The following is a 20570-nucleotide window of genomic DNA, read 5'->3' as shown; positions in this document are numbered from 1 at the left end:
TGCAGAGCCGGAGGGGATCAGAGAGAGAGAGACTCCAGATTAGCCCCACCCTGATCCGGTGTAGTATATAATTTATGTTAAATTTGTTTTTATTTTTGTGTTGTTGATTTTTTTTTCATGTTTTAAAAATGTTTTTGTTTTGTCTTTAAATATTTCTTTTAGTGTAAATATTATTTTTGTTTGTTTGTTTAACGTATTTGTTTGCATTGAGCTTGCTTTCAATATTTTGTTTGCAATAATTAATGATTCCCTTGTAACTAATGAAAATAAAAATTAAGTTGAAGGGGACCTATTATGCCCCTTTTTAAACATTGTAAAATAAGTGTCTGAAGTCCCTACAGCGTGTATGTGACATTTAGCTCAAAATACCACACAAATAATGTTTAATAACTCTTGAAACTGCCTCTTTATAGGCTTTGATCCTAATTGTGCCGTTTTTGGTGACTGTCACTTTAAATTTAAATACATTTTTTTAAAGAAGGCGGAGCTACAAATGCCAGCATAGAGGCAGATTCAAAAACAAGACTAACATCCTATGCTAATGAGGGACAGATCATCACTAGTAGGCGGGGCTTTCCCCCTCTGATGACACACAAAGAGAGAATGTCAATTAAAGTGTTTCTGCAGACTGTTTTCATCAAGTGTAATTATAAAATATAAAATTAATACATTTTTAACATTAGAAGCTGGTTATATTCACAAAGTGTTTCCACACAATTGTTTAAATTACTTATAAAAGTGATTTTTGCATAATAGGTCCCCTTTAAAATAGTCTCGTAAAATGGTTCATGTATATCAAACCAGCATGACAGTCTATTTTATTAAACATATACAGATTGTTTTACAACATACATTATTTCTAAAACAGACTAAGCAGCCAGTCAGGCGTTAAAATGTTTGAAAGCACTTTGAAAAAGGTCAAAACAATGACTTAATTAGTGCCTAAAAGCATGAAATGTCGAAAAATATGTGTCTTCTGCTTATTTTCAACCCCTGACCTGTGTGTGGATGAGAGAGACTTTCACACACCACTGAACTGGCAAACACTTCATGCAATCTGCTATTTCCTTCCACCTTACACTCTTCATGCATTTAGTCAAGAAAACACTGCGCTAAATATCATCAGTGAAATTATGAACACATTAAGCAAATCAAAAGAAAAAAAGACTTTTATGCATTATTTAACAGAAATATAATTGGTGCTAAAATATTAAACTTAAAATCCAGAAATCTATTAAGACATTTTGTTTTCTGTTTGATTGCTTGAATTCTGCTTTAGCTTTTTAAGATTTTCGATTTTTTGGGGGGGCATTTTGGCTTTTTTATAAATTTTTTAAATATAAAAAAACTCATAAAATATATATTTGTGTTATTATTATTTTACTTGATAAATTTGTGTATGTATATTTTAATTCCAATAGAAAAAAAGTAATTATAATATAACGACTTTAAAAAAAGACATAGATTTTGTAATAATTATTATTATTGCACTTTATCAATGTGTATGCTTATTTTACTTTCAATACAACTATATTTATAATAATGATATATAATAATAATAATAATAATAATAATAATAATAATAATAATAAAGAAAACATACGAAAGGAAATATATTCACTCATTCATTTTCTTTTTGGCCTAGTCCCTATATTAATCAGGGGTTGCCATAGTGGAATGAACCGCCAACTTATCCAGCATATGTTTTACACAGCGGATGCCCTTGGAGCAACCCAAGACTGGGAAATGCATACACCCATACACAATGTTTCACACACATACACTACGGCCAATTAAGCTTATTCAATTCACCTATACCGCATGTCTTTGAACTTGTGGGGGAAACTGATGCACCCAGAGGAAACCCACGCCAACACGGGGAGAACATGCAAACTCAACACAGAAATGCCAACTGACACATCCGGGGCTCGAACCAGCGATCTTCTTGCTGTGAGGTGATTGTTTTAGCCACTGCAACACCACATATAATATTTGTTATTATTATTGTAATTATTATTTATTATCATTATTATTTATATTATTATACTTGATGAATTTGTGAATGTATATTTTACATTTTAATACAATTATATAATAATATTAATAATAAAAAGTAGTCATAATACAATAAAGAAAACATCCAAAATACATATAATTCTGTTATTATTTAATTATATTAGTTTTATTAAATTTTTTATATAATTATTATTTTTATTGCACTTTATCAATTTGTGTATGTATACTTTAATTTCAATACAATTATATAATAATAATAATAATAATAATAATAATAATAATAATAATAATAATAATAATAATAATAATAATAATAATAATAATCCAAAAAGTACAAACATTGTTATTATTATTATTATTAGCATCATCATCATCATCATGATCATTACTGATATTATTATTATTATACTTGATCAGTTTCATATGTATATTTTAAATTTCAATACAATTATATAATATTAATAATAAAAAGTATTTATAACATAGTAAAGAAAACATCCAAAAATACATACATTTTTGTTATTATTATTATTATTGTTATATTTTTATTATTTTGTTTTATAAATTTTTTTTATATAATTATTTTTATTGCACTATCAATTTGTGTATGTATACATTAATTTCAATACAATTATATAATAATATTATTAATAATAATAATAATATTATTATATGTATTAATAATAATGTATTAATAATATTAGTAATAATACTGCAGTTTCATTCATTTTTTTATCCTAAAGGTTTTTACAGAGGGATCTGTTCATACAAAATAGATAAATAAATTAATTCATAGTCATTCATAATATAATTTTTCTGACTTAAAAAAAGTGTAATAAAAGTGATTTGCAAAATCCCTTCAGTAATTTTTTTTTTTTTACCAGACTTCATTCGAAGTTTAGATTTTTGTTCTAGAAATGCATGCAAATGAGTGCATATTACATTACCCAATGCATCATTTGCATATTCAAACACAACATTAAAAAAAAAGCTTCTGATACAAAAAAGTGCAATTCTTAAACGCACTGAATGAGCTGAGAAGTTTGGTGAGATATATATGATACATCTCCTTTTCACCTGCAGTCTTACTTTAAATACCATTAACTTGATGTGTTTGACAACCCTGTGAGAGCTCTTCAAGTACACCTGACTTAAACGATTTTAATGAAACAGCATAAAACATCAAATAAAGCAGCTGCTTGTTGAGTGAGCGGGCCATCTTTATTTCTAACAGCACTGTGGTATTCACTGACCCCCTGCGCAGACCCTCGGGGTGAGCTATAAATTATTCATCAGAGTTTACATATGCAATGAATACATATATTTAAACCCAACACCCATTCATCAGTTGCTTTCTTCATTTTCAGTGGTTTTGTAAAGACATGCATCATCTGCATTCATGCGGCTCTGAGCTAGTGTTGTGTTCTATTGTATATACATGCATTGTACATATTGAATATAGCATCATAAGAAGGATTTCACAAACTAATTCTGTCACTTAAACGTATGCAAGACTCACTCAGGTGAAAAGAGACACTGAAAAGGCTTGATCATAAACCTACATCCACATCACTGTATTTGAAATGTAAAAAGATAAAAGCTAAATGTTTAACGGTGAGCTGGGTTATTGTCATTTGAGATCAATTTAGAATAATTTTGTCTTTGGTAATGCCAGTATTTCAAGGTGGTTGTGAAGGATTTTAGTCTTTTGGAATTTCATCATAGTTAAATATTAAAAATCAAAGTGCATTTTTGAATATATCAATTAAGTTTGATCTATAAATATTGATGCCATTGTAGCCATTTTGTGTCAAGTTGAAAACAAAAACATACACACACACACACACACACGATTGCAAAAAATAAAATAAAAACACAATCGGATTATTCATAATTTAAAAAGTCATAATTATTTATTTATAAATGAATAAATAAATAAATAAATAAATAGAGAAATAAATAGATACAGAACAAAATAAATACAGAAATAAAATAAACAAATAAATGCATAAATAAATATACATAGATAAATAAAATACAAAAATAAAAAATGTAATAAAAAATGCATGCATACATACACACAATAAATAAATACATACACATACATTCAAATACACATAAATAAATAAATAAATAAATAAATAAATAAATAAATAAATAAATAAATAAATAAATAAATAAATACATGCGTAGATAAATAAAATACATAAACAAAATAAATAAATAAATACATACATAATATAAATAAATAAATAAATAAATAAATAAATAAATAAATAAATAAATAAATAAATTCTTCTGGAGGAAGTCTTATGTTTTATTTCGGCTAGAATAAAAGTAGTTTTTAATTTTTTAAAAACCATTGTAAGGTCATAATTATTAGCCCCATTGAGTTATATATTTTTTTGATAGTCTACAGAACAAATAATCGTTATACAAGAACTTGCCTAATAACCTCAACCTGTCTAGTTAACCTAATTAACCTAGTTAAGCCTTTAAATGTCACTTTAAGCTGTATAGAAGTGTCTTGAAAAATATCTAGTCAAATATTATTTACTGTCATCATGGCAAAGATAGATCAGTTATTGGAAATGAGTTATTAAAATTATTATGTTTAGAAATGTGTTGAAAAAATCTTCTCCCCATTAAACAGAAATTGGGGAAAAAAATAAAGGGGGAATAATTCTGACTTCAACTGTACATACATACATACATACATACATACATACATACATACATAAATTACATACATACATACATACATACATACATAAATAAATAAATAAATAAATAAATAAATAAATAAATAAATAAATAAATAAATAAACTTTTTAGAAAGATTTGTTTATACAAAATCTGCCTGATTACTCATTCATACTTCTAACAGAAAACCCATTATGAGTATGTGCTACGTTTTTACCAAAACTGTACTACAGGGATAGAATATGCAATGGGGTTGAATAAAAAAACCTCTTTAATCTAAATTTGATTTGACTGATCTTGAGTCATCAAAAGAATCTCTTTATACATTATGCAACACTGTCAGATCACTCAGCTTGCAGCTTTCTAATCTGACGGAGCTCCCTCTAGTGGTGTCCTCATGGGATTCTGTTGTCAACCTGTCGCAGTATAATAAATATAATAGAAATAGTTTATCTAAAAATAATTCTGTCATCATTTACTTACTCCAGACCAGTTTGAGTTGTTTTGTTCAGTTGAACACAAAAGAAGATATTTAGAAGAATGTTGTTGTTCCCCATTATGGAAGTCAATGGTTATAGATTTGATTCTTCAGTATTTCTTCTTTTCTTTCTTCTTCAATATTTCTTATTTTATTCCAAACCAGTTTGAGTTGTTAGTTCAATTGAACGCAGAAGATATTTAGAAGAATGTTGAAAACCTGTAACCATTGACTTCCACACTTGTTTCTACGGTGGCCGAGAGAGCTTAACGTGTTACAGTTTAAGAAAACACATGCAATTACAAAAAAATGCCAGCAAACATGACAGCGCACATGCTGCAAATCCTCACAATGCAAACAGTTTTCCCACAACACTTTCAAATAGCACAGAACACAACGAAAATGTTTCAAGGGGACCCCAAAACATGATTTATTTTATTTATTATATTTATTTACCTTTATTTATTATTATTTTTCAAATATTTTCCCCAACATATTACTTTGGGTGTACTCATTTTTGCACTGCGATCTTAAGGTATTTTGTTAGATTAGTTCCAGTTTTGACTTTGCTACTTAATCTAATGTATCTGCACAAAAATAATAATAATAATAATAATAATAATAATAATAATAATAATAATAATAATAATAATAATAATAATAATAATAATAAATATTATTTATAGTGCACTTGTTTCAGACCCAAAGCGCTAACAGGCATACAAGGCAAACAAAGCAGAACAATAAAAACAGTAAAAAAAAGACGACAATAAAACAATAAAATCTGAACGATTCAATTGGATTGGATGATAAAATAAAATAAATTTAAAAAATCACTGTAAGTTAAAAGCAACGATAAAAAGGTGAGTCTTAACAAGTCCAGAGAAACGGCATTCCTGATACTGATGGGTAGGCCATTCCATAACTTACGGCCACTGTACGAAAAAGCACGACCACCCATAGTCTTCAGTTTACAGCGTGGCTGATGCAACAAAAGTCCAGATGAAGAACGAAGACTGCGGGTTCTACTGTATAACTTAAAGTAGGTTTGAAACATGCTGAACTTAAATAAGTCATGATAAATATAAAATATTGTCAGGAGTCTTTGAACACCATATTGAATAATGTTGAATGTCAATAGTAAATCCTCCACCAACCATGTGCAACACTTCTACAGCACAAGTGTAGTATTGTGCTGTTTGTTGCACATGGTTATCAGTGCAGCAGCTGGACTCATGGCATTGCTGACACTTTGACCAGCTGCCTGGCTAAAACAGTGTGATACACATGTCTGTAAGCCCTCGTTAGTGTAACTGGATTAGTCAAATATTCATTAAGTCATTCATTTTCTTTTCGTCTTAGTCCCTTTATTCATCAGGGATCGCCACAGCAGAATGAACTGCCAACTTATCCAGCATTTGTTTGACTCTGCGGATGCCCTTCCAGCTGCAACCCAGTAGTGGGAGACATACATACACACTCAATCACACACATACACTATACAGCCAATTTAGCTTACCCAATTCACCTAGCACATGTCTTTGGACTTGTGGGGGAAACCGGAGCACTTGGAGGACGCGAACAAGAGGAAAACATGCAAACTCCACACAGAAATGCCAACTGACTCTGAGGCTTGAACCAGCGACCTTCTTGCTGTGAGGCGATTGTGGCCTAATAGATTTGTTAATTTACTCACCTAAATGACAAGTGTTCAGGCTCAGCCCTGCTTAGCTTCAGTGAGAATAAAACAGGCAAAAACAAATGAATACCCATGACTCCTAACAATATTTGAGGTCTTAAAGTGAGACGCTCAATATAAATGATTCATAAGGTTTTTAGCCGTGGGACTTGTTTTTCATAGTTTTTGCAACCAATTTAAAAAAAAAGGAAGAGTACATGCAAAATCTCAATCTGTATTAAACATACTACTTTTAATAATTTATTTTATCTTCGCCATGATGACAATACATAATATTTGACTAGATATTTTCCAAGATACTAGTATTCAGCTTAAAGTGACATTTAAAGGCTTAACTAGGTGAATTAGTCAAGGTAGAGTAATTAGGCAAGTCATTATATAAATCCATAAAGGTTCAGAACCACTTGAGGTTGAGTAAACTATTAGCAAATCTTCATTTTTAGGTGAATTATCGCTTTAAGGAGATTTTTACAGCTTAAACCGTGATTCATAAAATTCAAGTTAACGGCAACAAGCACTTTGAGAATAAAACAGGCAAACCCAATTGAATACCCATGGCTCCTAATGATATCAGAGGTGTTAAAGTGAAACGATCAAATGATTGGGAAAAATGGGACTTGTGTTTATCCTAGATTTTGCAACCATTTCATTCATTCATTCATTTTAAACCACTTTTCCAGGGCCGGGTCGCAGGGGCAGCAGTCTTAGGAGAGAACCCAAGTTATCCCTCTCCCCAGACACTTCCTCCAGCTCCTCTGGGGGGATCCTGAGACGTTCCCAGGCCAGCCGAGAGACATAGTCCCTCCAGTGTGTCCTGGGTCTTCCCAGAGGCCTCCTGCCGGTGGGACATGCCTGGAACACCTCCATAGGTAGGCGTCCAGGAGGCATCTGAAACAGATGCCCGAGCCACCTCAGCTGACTTTTCTTGATGTGTAGGAGCAGCGGCTCTACTCCGAGCTCCTACCGGGTGACAGAGCTCCTCACCCAATCTATAAGGGAGCGCCCTGCCAACCTGTAAAGGAAACTCATTTCGGCCGCTTGTATCCGAGATTAAAACAAAACAAAAAACTACTTGCAAAATCTCAATCTGGACTCTCTACAAACTCTCAAAGTAAGATATATATATAAATCATTATTATGTGACAAGATGCAAATGATTTTAATTTTCTTACATAGATCAATTGCTTGGCTTTATTAAACCTCTGTGTTTTATTTAAGAACCATGGGTATTGCATTAATTTTGATTACCTGCATGCTTTATTTACTTTGACTCTCAAATTGCTGGTGGCCTTTTAAGAATAAAAAAATAAAATAAATGCAATTTCAGCTAAATCTTCTTTACTGTTCTACTGAAAAAACAAGTTATCTTGGATGGCCAGATGGTTAACATTAACATTCTCATAGCATTCTCTTAGCAAATGAAAAATGTATAGTTTATTTTCATTTGTAAAAAAAAGTGACCAATAACTGATTTCCACGCACCAAGGATCTGTCATTTATTACACTCTCAAGACATTTTGTTAAGCTACAATAAATTACATAGCTTAAATATTCATAATTTCCCTTTATCTAGCTATACATATACCAAAAACAAAAGTAACTATAAGGCAAATACAAACTAATTTTGATGAAGATGCTTCCGGGACAACTGTTGTTTTAATTACATACAGTTGAATTAAGAATTATTAGCCCTCCTGAATTATTTGCCCTGCTAATATTAGGCGGAAGACTTCTTCCCAACACATTTCTAAACATACTAGTTTTAATAACTAATTTCTTTTTATCTTTGTCATGATGAGAGCACATAATATTTGACTAGATATTTTTCAAGATACTAGTATTCAGCTTAAAGTGACATTTAAAAGGCTTAACTGGGTTATTTAGGCAAATTAGGGCAATTAGGCAAGTCATTAGGCAAACGATGGTTCGTTCTGTAGACAGTCGAAAAGAAATATTAATAATATTGACCTTAAAATGGTTTAAAAAACAAAAACTGCTTTTATTCTAGCCGAAATAAAATCAAATAAGACTTTGTCCAGAAGAAAAAGTATTATAGGAATGACTATGAAAAAATCCCTGCTAAAATAGTAATGGAAAAACTATGTGCGAATAATTTTGACTTCAACTCTATATAAGTAGGCTAAGTTGATACATAAGAGTATATTAAAAACATTAATCCTGTACTAAGCAACGTGTACACATAGCACCCGCAGGAGGACGTGACAACAAAATCCAATACAAAGCCGGCGGAAGTGTGTCTTATGCGATGACGTTTTCGCCTCCCGTGTTGCGATTGGCCCTACTGTTTCCAGGTCCACGTGAAGCAACGCCTTTTTAAGCGCGTCATCAGCGGTCGTATAAAAGCGCTTCGCGGTAGCGCGCAGATGCAGCCCTAGTTTGTGAGGGAAAATGTATCGCTCGCGCTCCAAGTCTAACACCGGAATCGCTTTTAATTCTTTCCTTTTCACTGTGCCACTGGAATATACTCAACCGAAAAGACATTGTAGTAAAAACTGGTCGTGTATTGGTTGATTTTAGGTGCGGATCTACTCATTTAAGCAAGATGCCACGGACCAAGAAAAGGAGCGGCAAAGGTAAGTAGGATGGAATGTCTGGAAATGACCGGTTGTTTTTCGTGGCCTGCTTCGCGGAAGGGATTCTGGGAGTTGTAGTTCTTTAACACGACGCTCGCGCAATGAAATTAATTGAAGGGGACTACAACTCCCATGACAGCACGACCCGTTTGGTTGACAGCCAGGAGTGTCTTTCTTTGACACAAACAAAAGAATAATTCACAGTACGAGTCATCGACAGGTGAAAATGTGTATTTTCGTATCAAAACGCGGTGTTTGTTTTTAAAGGAATGATAATTTTTAAATATCCGAGATTGTCATATTAATGGCGTTTATTAAACGACAATACTTTGAGATCGTAATAAATTAAGGTAAGTCATACAAGACAATGTAAATATAACAAAACAATAGTGAACACAGTTATTTTATCTTATCTATCTATATAATATAAACATTAGCTGGGTTTAAGATAAAAATTATTGTATGATAAGTTATTTATTCGTTTTGTGAAATTAACCAACTAGTTAGAAGATTAATTACTATAATAATTGTAATCTTTATAATATTTATTGCAAGTCAGTGTGTATTTGAGGTCATTTCAGGCCACTAGCCTGCTTATGTAACAGGCCTGTTTTGAGATCAGCTAGAGGACAGGAAGCAAGCAGGGACATAAAGTCCGAATATTTCAGTAAAAATCAGTCTGTACCGTTATTGACTGTTCTCAATACATCTGCTCACTGGATTTGTGAAGGTTTTTGAGAAGAGACTTTGTTCTGGCACCCTGCTGTAGTCCTTCACACAATCCCACATGTTGTGTTATCTGCATCTCTCTGCTGTACTTTCCAATACCCAGAAGTATTTGCTTTAGATTTGGAATCTCCACACAGCAGCTGTTTTGTTTGTATAATCTCGAAAATAGCAGTCATTGCATTCTCTGACCTTGCCAAACAGAGTTGGAGACACTTTGTACTTTCTGCAGATGACTGGTTTTTGCCAGGTGATAACGCGTGGCTCTCACACACACACACACACACACACACACACACACACACACACACACACACACACACACACACACACACACACACACACACACACTCTCTCACTAATTACTCAACAGTTCATTAGGGTCAATGTGACCTGTCAGAATTGACTGGCTGGTATTAATTGTCAGACATACTTGTCTGTAAGTGTCATAATGAGGTGTCACCGTTTACTCATAAAATGAGATGATTTGTTTATCATATTAAAGTTCATTCAAAGTACGCTACTTTTGCATAACGTTAAGTGAGATTTAAATTAAGGAATTTAAGAAATTATGATTTATATTGTTTAAAATGACAGTAAAGACAAGAATAAAAAAAGTTACAAAACTTTTCTATAATAAAGTAAATGCTGTTCTTTTCAAACATTGTTTTATAATTTAAGTGTAACAACTGTTTCCAATATTGCTAAAGTTTGAGACCGTATATTAGATTAAAATATTCTGCATATTAAAGTGGTTTTTGAATGTTTCATAATAGACACAGAAGCCTGGAATACTTGTATATTAAAATATAAGAGACTGAAATTAATGAATTTAAGCCAGTGTAGGAATAAATACAATTATTTTATTAGTCTTAAAACTGTCATTTTTAATGTTTCTAGCTCCTCTTTAATCCAGTAAAATGATTATTGTTAGTAAAAAATAAAATCTTCCTGCTGCCATACTGTAGTTTTTACATCACAAATGACTCCATTAGAAAGACTGCTCATTTTAACTTCGGTTTTGAACTCAATGCAAGAATTTGCAACTGCATATCAGCACAATCTCTATTTTGCATATTAAAACGTATTTCTACCTCCTTAAAAAGGGATTTAAAATTACCTTTATTTCTTCATTGGATACTGGCTGGTCTGTATTGTTGTATTAAAACGAATACTAAATTAATAGCATATCCATGTTCGAGAACAATTGCAAGCACACAAATTATAACAAACTAATTTGGTTCCTCTCTACATATTTAACACACATTCTTAACATAAATGTGGGAAAAAAATGGCAAGTGAGGTTTTGGGCTGTAGCCAATCCATATAATAACTTTAATGTCATTTTAATTCCCAAAGCTTGTTTTCTAGCATTTGGATTAGCTTTAAATTTTTTGGCTATTGATTTATATTAATTGCTGTAGTACAATATCATGTTGTGGCTTTAAAAAAAAAAAAACGCATTAATTATTATTATTTTTGTTTTTGGAGTGGTCTAATATGTCCAAACTTGCAGTAGTCTTCCGGAAAACCCTAAATAATGCCTCGAGTAATGCATACTCTTCACCTGTTAAGGATATGTCTTCACCAATGACAGCAAAAGAGATAATAAAAGCAGCGTAATCTGCTAAAATGTTGACATCACTTTTGCAAACGGATAGCATCACCATAAATGATTGCGGTCATATCTAAATATCACACAAGTCAATAGTGATTAATCGCAGCAGGCCTAATCGGCTCATTTTCAGTATGGATCTGAATCTGTTCCAGTCATGAACTGCAGCTTTGCTTAGAGGTTGTTATTGAAGCATAAAACTTTTTATTTATTTATTTATTTTATTTATTTATGTATTTATTTATTTTTTTGCAGGTGGACAACAGGGAAATGTCCAACCGTTCAGTGATGAAGACGCATCAATCGAGACGCTCAGTCACTGCAGCAGCCTCAGTGAAAGAACCAGTGCGGCAGAGGAAGGTGGGTATTAGTACTGTATGATACTGGGAAAATCTGATTTTGTGATTTTGTTTTCTGTGTATTTATTTATTTTAATTAAAATATATATATAAAAAAAATTATACACTTTATTTTCCGGGGTCTTCACCTTTAATTGATAAGACAGCAGAGAGTATTGGCAGGTAAGTGTGGGGAGTAGAGAGAGGGGGAAAGGATCTGCATAGGACCACGAGGCGGGAATCGAACTAGGGTCGCCGTGAGCACTGGAGTGCATGTGTCGACACACTAACTAGTACACCACTGGCGCCAACTTTAATTTTATTCATTAAAAAAAAAATAATAATAAATTATTATTAGTATTTAAACTATATAATATTGTAATTAATAATAATTAAAACAGGAATGGCTTGAATAGCTCCATTTGGAAATAAATAATTAGGGTTATTTAGCAGGGCAGTGTATCATTTATCTCTGTTTGTAATTTATTACATTTTATTAAAGTGAAATAAACAGTGCTTAATGGTTTTCAGGGGAGTCAAACCGTACTGAAATTGAATAATCACAAGTAAAATAACTCTGCATAGTCTTCGGTGTATAAACAATGCAATAATATTTTAAATTAATCAATCATGATTCAATAAAATGATATTTATTAAAAGCTACAAATGGTACAATTGCATCTGTCTGAATGCTTTCATCTCTGTTTACAGCACAAGGTATTATCAACTAGGACCGCACGTTATTGGAAAAAAATAAGTATAATTGTACCAGATTAAATTATTTATTTGGAAAAAGTTAATAATTTTAAATGCATTGGGATGATTTCATTAGGTGTAGATTAAATATACTAAACTAGTTATTAATAAATACAAAATTTAAAACCACACTGCATACTTCATATTTCTAAAGGGTACAAACATTTCTTATGCCTGAATGCTTTAAAGTGACTTGAAATGCTCACACAGTCACACTCAGTCGATAAATGTTTTGGTAACTTCTATGGTTAAACTTTACAATGACTTAAATCAAGTGTGTTTTCAAATTAAAATCCCAGTTCAACATTTCAGATTCTGCGACGTAATTGCGAATGTGCACATAGCGATGTTGATGCTGAATAGATATATTGAGCTGCCCTAGATTTTCTAAAATAAAGTCTACATTTCTGATTTCTCCATTCATTTTTGACAGCTGGTGAAACTGAAGAAATGGCTGAAGAGGACTTCCAGTACAAGCTGAAGGTGTACATCGACAGCACGGTGGACAAGAGGTTTGTTCTCTCGTACATTTCTGAAACTGATTGTTCTGAATAATCCATTTCTGCCACAGTCTCGAACTAATTACGCTCACATTCTAGTGCCAAGACCAGACAAGGTGCCCTCGATGGACTAAAGACTGCCATGGCAACCAAAATCCTCTACGACTTCATTTCCGAGAGAAGGATGACCATCACGGACGGCATTGAACGCTGCTTGAAGAAAGGTCTGTTTTGTTGTTCGGGAATTCTGAATATTTAAATTGAATTAAATGTAAACTAGTTTGTTGCAATGGCATCGGTGCTGAAAGCTGGTTGAGTTTGGATGTTTGCGTTTGCAAACCAGGTAAAGGATTGGAGCAGAGTGCTGCGGCCTCGCTGGCGTGTCTCCTGTGCATTCAGCTGGGTTCGGGGATTGAGAGCGAAGAAGTTTTTAAGAGCCTTAAACCTGTATTCAAGACCATCCTCAATGATGGAGCGGCAAACATTCAAGCCAGACAAGCTGTAAGCTACATCCTTACAAGATGTGAATGTGCCCCTATTATGCATTTTTAAACACTCCTAATTTTGATCACCTTTTTGGCCCAATTCTATTTTTTTTTTATACTTCTCCTTAAAACAGAGTGTAAAAGAGTTTAAATTTACCCCTAAGAAATGGCACAACACCAGCACAAGTCATCATATGTCATCGAGAGCTCTTATTTCATATGAGATCGATCATATGAGAACTGCTGTAGTTATTTGAGTTGCGTTATTTTTATTTTTTGGTATTTATATTCAGGAAATTACCAAAGGCAACGATATCATGTTATCAGAACTATAAACGTAGCTCGTAACTGTGCTGTATTTATACTGTGACCATATTCAACCATGTAAACACAAGAAAACTACATTAATGGTGTACCACACACTGTAAAAAGCTAATTCCCAGCCACTAGACTTTTCTGACAGGGTATTTCTGAAACCGTTTGTTCAAGCATCCCTATAAACCACACCAAATAAAAGACAAATAATATCTGAAAAGCATAAAGGGGCATTTTTATTGACTTTTAAAATCCAGCAAATTGAGACTAACAATCTGCTGATCTACATTTTGTGTTTCAGTGCGCAACCAGTCTAGGCCTCTGCACTCTTGTAGCAGAAGATGATATTATGGTAAGTAATGGAATGCAATAAAACTATAGGGAAATTACCAACCTACGTCACATACTTCAATGAGATGGTTGTATATTTCGGGCTGGATGCTTGGCTATTTCATTTTATCCAATATCTATTGAGAGGGTGCTATTCTAAATGGACCTGTCAGACAAACGCTGCTCCCTTTTAGGTTAATTTTGCAGAATAACTGTGCTCCTCACTTGGTGACAAGCTGTTATAATACGCTGAAAGCATTATGTAAATAATACATATAATGTTTCTAAATCCTAAAACAATAAAGAAGTCCATATTTCAGCTATAACCGTAATGCCATGCACTATTAAATGAAATATGGATTTAAAAATGTCATGACAATGTAAGTTATGTTACTTTAACTTATTTTAGTATGTTAATTTAATATGTTAATCAAGTAAACAAACTTTAAATTGATGTTTTAAAGGGCACCTTTGAAAATCCTCTTTTGTAAGCTGTTTGGACGGAACTGTGTGTAGGTATAGTGTATCCACAGTCATATTGGGTTGATATAAAGACAATAAGTCTTTTTATTTGAAATTTCCTGATCTTGAAATCGGATCCAAAACCCTCCCATTGTGAGGCAGGTGACGTAGGAGCGCAGTTTCCCCACCCACAGAACTGATTGACAGCTGTATATTAACATGTCTCCATAGTAATGCATGCAATCATATCAATAAGAGGACGTGCGCACAGCAACTGGGATTAAAAGATCTGTTCAGCTTTCTGTGGTCCTCAAATGTGATTTTTACTAATTTAAAATGTTTTTAAATCAGTGCAAGTTTGTAAAGAATTACAGCAAATTATTATTATTATTTTTCTTTTTTCTTTTTATTATTATTATTTTTTTTTACCGTCTTTCTCACCACAGCCGCATGCCAGTACAATTATAAAAGAAGACTCTTCAATCCTGGTTTGTGGATGTTAAATCAGGGTTATTGTTTGTTAAGATAACGGATATCCATACAGCAGTGGATATTAATGTGTATTTTGTCACATTTTATTTGACACAGCCGGAGATTGAGGCACACTCTGACAGGCACGTGGGAACAGTGGGCGGGGAGAACTAGCATTGGGTATAGGCAACAAAAGGTAGCAGAAAGTTCCTACTTCTGAAAGGTATAATAAATCTGATGGGTGTTCGGAGCTGAAACTTTATAGACACATTCTTGAGACACAAAAGACTTTTGAGAAGGTGGTAAAATGGAGAATAAAATAAAATGGCTCCTTTTAATGGGTTTCCTTGATTGGTTGAAATTATTGTAAAGTTAATTTGGTACAATTTTTTTTTTTTGAAAACCATTAAGATAATTTGAATCACTGAGAGATTGAGTTTTAAAAGCCTTTTGACAACCAATCCTGATGACTGCTTTTTTTGTTTTGAAATCACTTAGAGCTCTTAAAGGGATAGTTCACCAGAGTTCAGCTCTAAACTACGTTCTCCAAGCACTGTGATGTTTGGACTGGCTTCTCACCTGATGCTTTTGTCTCTTCTAGGATGTATACGCCACCATGGAGTGTTTCGAGAGCCTCTTCACCCGCTCGTACATCAGGGAGGACGGAAGCAGACCTTCAGTCAGTCCTCCAGTCACGCAGCTCCACACCAACGCGCTCTTATCCTGGGCTCTGCTGCTCACCATCTGCACCGGCAGCCATATCAGAGCCATCGCGCAGAAGTAAGTGCTGAGAAGACACTATATTCAGTGCAATGGGAAAACCACACGTAATAAATGAGTAAAGAACAATAGGAGCATGTATTTATTGAAGAATGAGGGACTATAAACATGTAACCCCAGTGAATTTTCCCTTGCCATAGGGCATGTTTTATTAGAACGTGAACACTTTAAAGTTACTGTTAAACAAGACTTTAGACTGAGAACACTTTGGATTTTAAGGAAATGTATTGAAAAAAGTCATATAAAAGTCTTTTTAATGTAATTTTTAATATATATTTTTTGTAATCTCTTATTTAGGATGTCTACAGGGTCTTAAAGTATTAAATTAATCAATTTAGAGAAAATTAAGGCCATTAAAAGTCTTAAATGCTATTTTTGATTATGCAATGTATAGTTGTATGCTTAGGTTTGCCTAAAATCTGTGACAATTGGGATGCTGAGTGGTTTATTAAATCAAATCCTGTTCGATTAGACATTTTCTCTATATTGAACTTGCCAAGATATAAGCACAAATTTCTGATGTGTCTATACATAGGTAAATAAATAAACACTATTTTCAGCTGGTTTTAAGGCGCTATTGATATCGATCTTCAACCAAGACCCTACAACAGTATTTCTGATTCATTCTAACAAGCATATGCTGTTGGGTTGTCTATTTTCTTTTTTAGACATCTGGCTAAACTTCCACGTCTGCTGGAGAATGACGATGTCAACATGCGGATTGCTGCTGGAGAGACCATCGCCCTGCTGTTTGAGCTCATTAGAGATGTTGAGCCTGTAAGTTGTGCAATTGATTAATTGGTAAATAGGTTTTTCTAAATTGTATGGAATTTTAAATGTTTATTCAATCCCTTTCAGTAAAGTATTAATAATAAGAGGTAAAGCAAGTACATTTAAATGTTAAAATTTACTTTTTTGAATATAATTTTCTTTTTGTTGTATATTAATAGTTTGTAAAAGTTTAAATATCGTACTTTAAGGTTGCTAAAATTATACATTTGTGAATATATAAACTTACTACTAATTTAATTACTAAACTTTTTAAATATTACAATCTAACGACATTATTATTATTCTAACGTGTATTAAAACAACAATTAAGATTGTATTTTAATAATAAATGTAATTGTAATAACGTGATAATAGCTTGATTTAAATAACAATGCTGATTTACAATGGTTATAGTAATATTTAAAATGTTACTTGAAGATTATTAAAATAAAAATTATTAAATACTGCAAAAACTAGCTGTTGTTGTTGTTTTTGGTTTACTTTAATACATTTATATATTTAATGCATCTGAAATATTAATACAATTATAGTAATTAAGTGATTTAACAATGTTGTTTAAAAAAAACATGAATGAATTCGTAAATATTTGATGATGAATTCATCTTGTTTACAATATTTCATAAAATGCGTAATTGATGTGCTTTAAAATGAACAAATCCTGTTATATAAATCTTTTTACAAGTTCAATGAAAAAGAACATTTTATTGTGGTTTTTATTTTTAATAAATCTACCATAACCTGTAAATCGACAGGAGTTTGATTTTGATGAGTGGGAGCCGCTGTGTGAGAAGCTGAACGCTTTAGCAACAGACTGCAACAAACACCGAGCCAAAACTGATAAGAGGAAGCAGAGATCCGTTTTCAGAGACGTCCTGAAGGCTGTAGAGGTGAGACTGAAAGCAGACAGTTCACAGACTCATTGGTGCTGTTGTTCAGACTCTGATCTCTAGTTTTCTCTTCTTTGTCTGGGCCAGGATGGAGATTTTCAGAGTGAAACGATACGCTTTGGCACAGAGCGAATGCTCATCGACAGCTGGGTCAGAAAGAGGACTTATGACGCCTTCAGAGAGTTCGTTGGCTCCGGGATGAACTACCATCTACAGGTAAAAGCTCCGATTGGATGAAAATGCATACAAAAATGTAATAGTGTTTTTTGTTTAATTAATTGATACAATTTTTTTTAATATGAAGTTCGTTTTTTTAATTTTATTTTTTTATTATTACTTTTTGCATTAGTTTAATAATAATAAAAATAATATAACTTACTGTTGTTTAATCTTAGCTTTGTAGTTTTTGCTTTCTTTCAATGTACTTCATTTTAGTTAATAATAATTATTAATAATAATAATATTAATAATAATAATAATAATAATTATTATTATTATTATTCAGTCATTCTTTTCGGCTTAGTCCCTTTAATAACCAGGGTTCACCATGGCCAGTCAACTTATCCAGCATATGTTTTATGCAGCGGATGCCCTTCCGGCTGCAACCCAACACTGGGGAACACCCACACACTCCCATTCACACACATACACTACAGCCAATTTTGCTTCAATTCACCTATACCGCATGTCTTTGGACTGTGGGAGAAACCAGAGCACCCAAAGGACCCACACCAACCCACTACGCAATAATAATGATGATGATGATGATGATAATAATCATAATATTATTATTATTATTATTATTATTATTATTAAAGTTGTTCTAAAGTTGTAAGTTTTCCTTTAGCATTATATGTAGTTTTAATTCATTTTTAGAAATGTATTATTATTATTATTATTATTTAATCTTCTAAAGTTCAAAGTTTTTGCTTTAGCATTATATGTAGTTTTAATTTTTTTATTAATAATTTATTTTTATTTAGTCTTTTTAAAGTTGTAGTAATTCTTTCATTTGAATTTAGTTGTGAATGTTTTCCTTTAGCAATATGCATTAATTCATTAAAGTTTATTTGTTGTTTTAGTTTTGTACTTGAATATTAAACAAAAAAAACAAAGAATTATTGAATATTTTTATTTATTTTTTTCATCATTTTACTTCACAGAAGAATCACAGAAATTGTTTTAGTAATGTGAACCCAAGTTTCAGCTATCTTTTGTCATAAGAAATTGTCAGAATATTCATGATAAACTCATAAAAAATTGATTTCAAAATGTGACAAAAAAAAAATGTCATGAAGTGATTAAGGTTTATTCTGCTTCCCGCAGGCGAATGAGTTCATAAGAGACGTGTTTGAACTGGGACCACCGATGTTGATCGATTCAGCCACTCTCAAAGCCATGAAGAGCTCCAGACTTGAGAGAGTAAGCAAACTCTAGCTTCTCCTTGCTCATTTCTACACTGAGATTTCGTTCTTTGAATTAGTGTTTTAAATGTATGCTTGTTTTGTTTTCCACAGCACCTCTACAATGCAGCTGCGTTTAAAGCTCGAACCAAGGCGAGGAACAAATGCCGGGACAAAAGGGTGGATGTTGGGGAGTTTTAGGAAGTTTTGTAAAGCACATTAATTCTTTCTTCTATTTATTCTTTGCATTCCGGTCTTTTTTTATATATATACAAACACATTTCTATAAATATGTGTTAATATTTGCTATTGATTAACTCACTAATTCCTCATAGATCCTAATTTAAGTCTGTATTTAAGTGGTGTTGGGTTTAAGTCCATTTTTTTTCTTCTATTGTTGTTGTTGTTGTGTATTTGTAGGTCTGTAATGTAATGAATTGGAAAGTATTTATGTTTTGGGCTGTACTGTAGTGGCAAGGCTGTAAAATATGAAAATTATATGTAAAAAATAAAATTAGATTGATTGCCCCCTATTCAGAATCTGTTGTTGTTGTTGTTGTTGTTGTTGTTTTGGATAATTAAATTATATACAGTTGAAGTCAGATTTATTAGCCCTCCTAAATTATTAGCCCCTCCTGTATATCCCCCCACCCCCAATTTCTGCATGGAAAGATCTTTTCAATGCATTTCTAAACATAACACAGGGTTCCCACAGTTCTTGAAAGTACTTAAATACTTGAATTTCAGACATATGGATTCAAGGCCTTCAAGGGAAGTACTTACAACAAACATGGGTCCTTAAAAGTGCTTTAATTAAATTTGTCTCTGATTTTTATTATAACAACTGTAATCTGGTGCAATAGGACTGTTTAATAAGGCACATTTTTATTAATATTTCATTTGGATGGTTAATTTTTGAAAATGACATTGAGAAATTTAGTGTAAGTGAAATGTTAAGTACAGTAAGGACTTTTATGGCGCTACATATGCTAAGGTATGAATTACAAAGGTGCTTGATTTTTAAATTAATGGTGATTTTTAAAAAGTCCTTAAGTCATTGAATCTGCTGTTCATGTAAGCGTGGGAACCCTGATAATAGTTGTATTAACTATTTTATAATAACCGATTTCTTTAGATGCCATGATGTCCGTACATAATATGACTAGATATTTTTCAAGTATTCAGCTTAAAGTGACATTTTAATAATCTTCAAGTAATAA

General features: G+C 32.3%; 1 protein-coding gene across 1 annotated transcript; it reads left to right on the top strand.

The window, feature by feature from the left end:
* Positions 1 to 9271: 9271 nt before the first annotated feature.
* ifrd1 (interferon-related developmental regulator 1) lies at positions 9272 to 19890 on the top strand. The gene is made up of 12 exons (XM_056456056.1): positions 9272 to 9490; positions 12087 to 12191; positions 13359 to 13437; positions 13525 to 13649; positions 13769 to 13926; positions 14527 to 14577; positions 16090 to 16268; positions 16937 to 17045; positions 17813 to 17947; positions 18035 to 18163; positions 19274 to 19369; positions 19465 to 19890. Exons 1-12 carry the CDS (start codon positions 9460 to 9462, stop codon positions 19549 to 19551), a joined length of 1284 nt encoding a protein of 427 aa, XP_056312031.1. The 5' UTR covers positions 9272 to 9459; the 3' UTR covers positions 19552 to 19890.
* Positions 19891 to 20570: the final 680 nt, after the last annotated feature.

Source organism: Danio aesculapii, chromosome 4 (genome assembly GCF_903798145.1).
Source record: "Danio aesculapii chromosome 4, fDanAes4.1, whole genome shotgun sequence".
NCBI classification, from domain to species: Eukaryota; Metazoa; Chordata; class Actinopteri; order Cypriniformes; family Danionidae; genus Danio; species Danio aesculapii.
The sequence above is the reverse complement of the archived record's forward strand: the minus strand, read 5'-3'. Positions and strand labels throughout refer to the sequence as shown.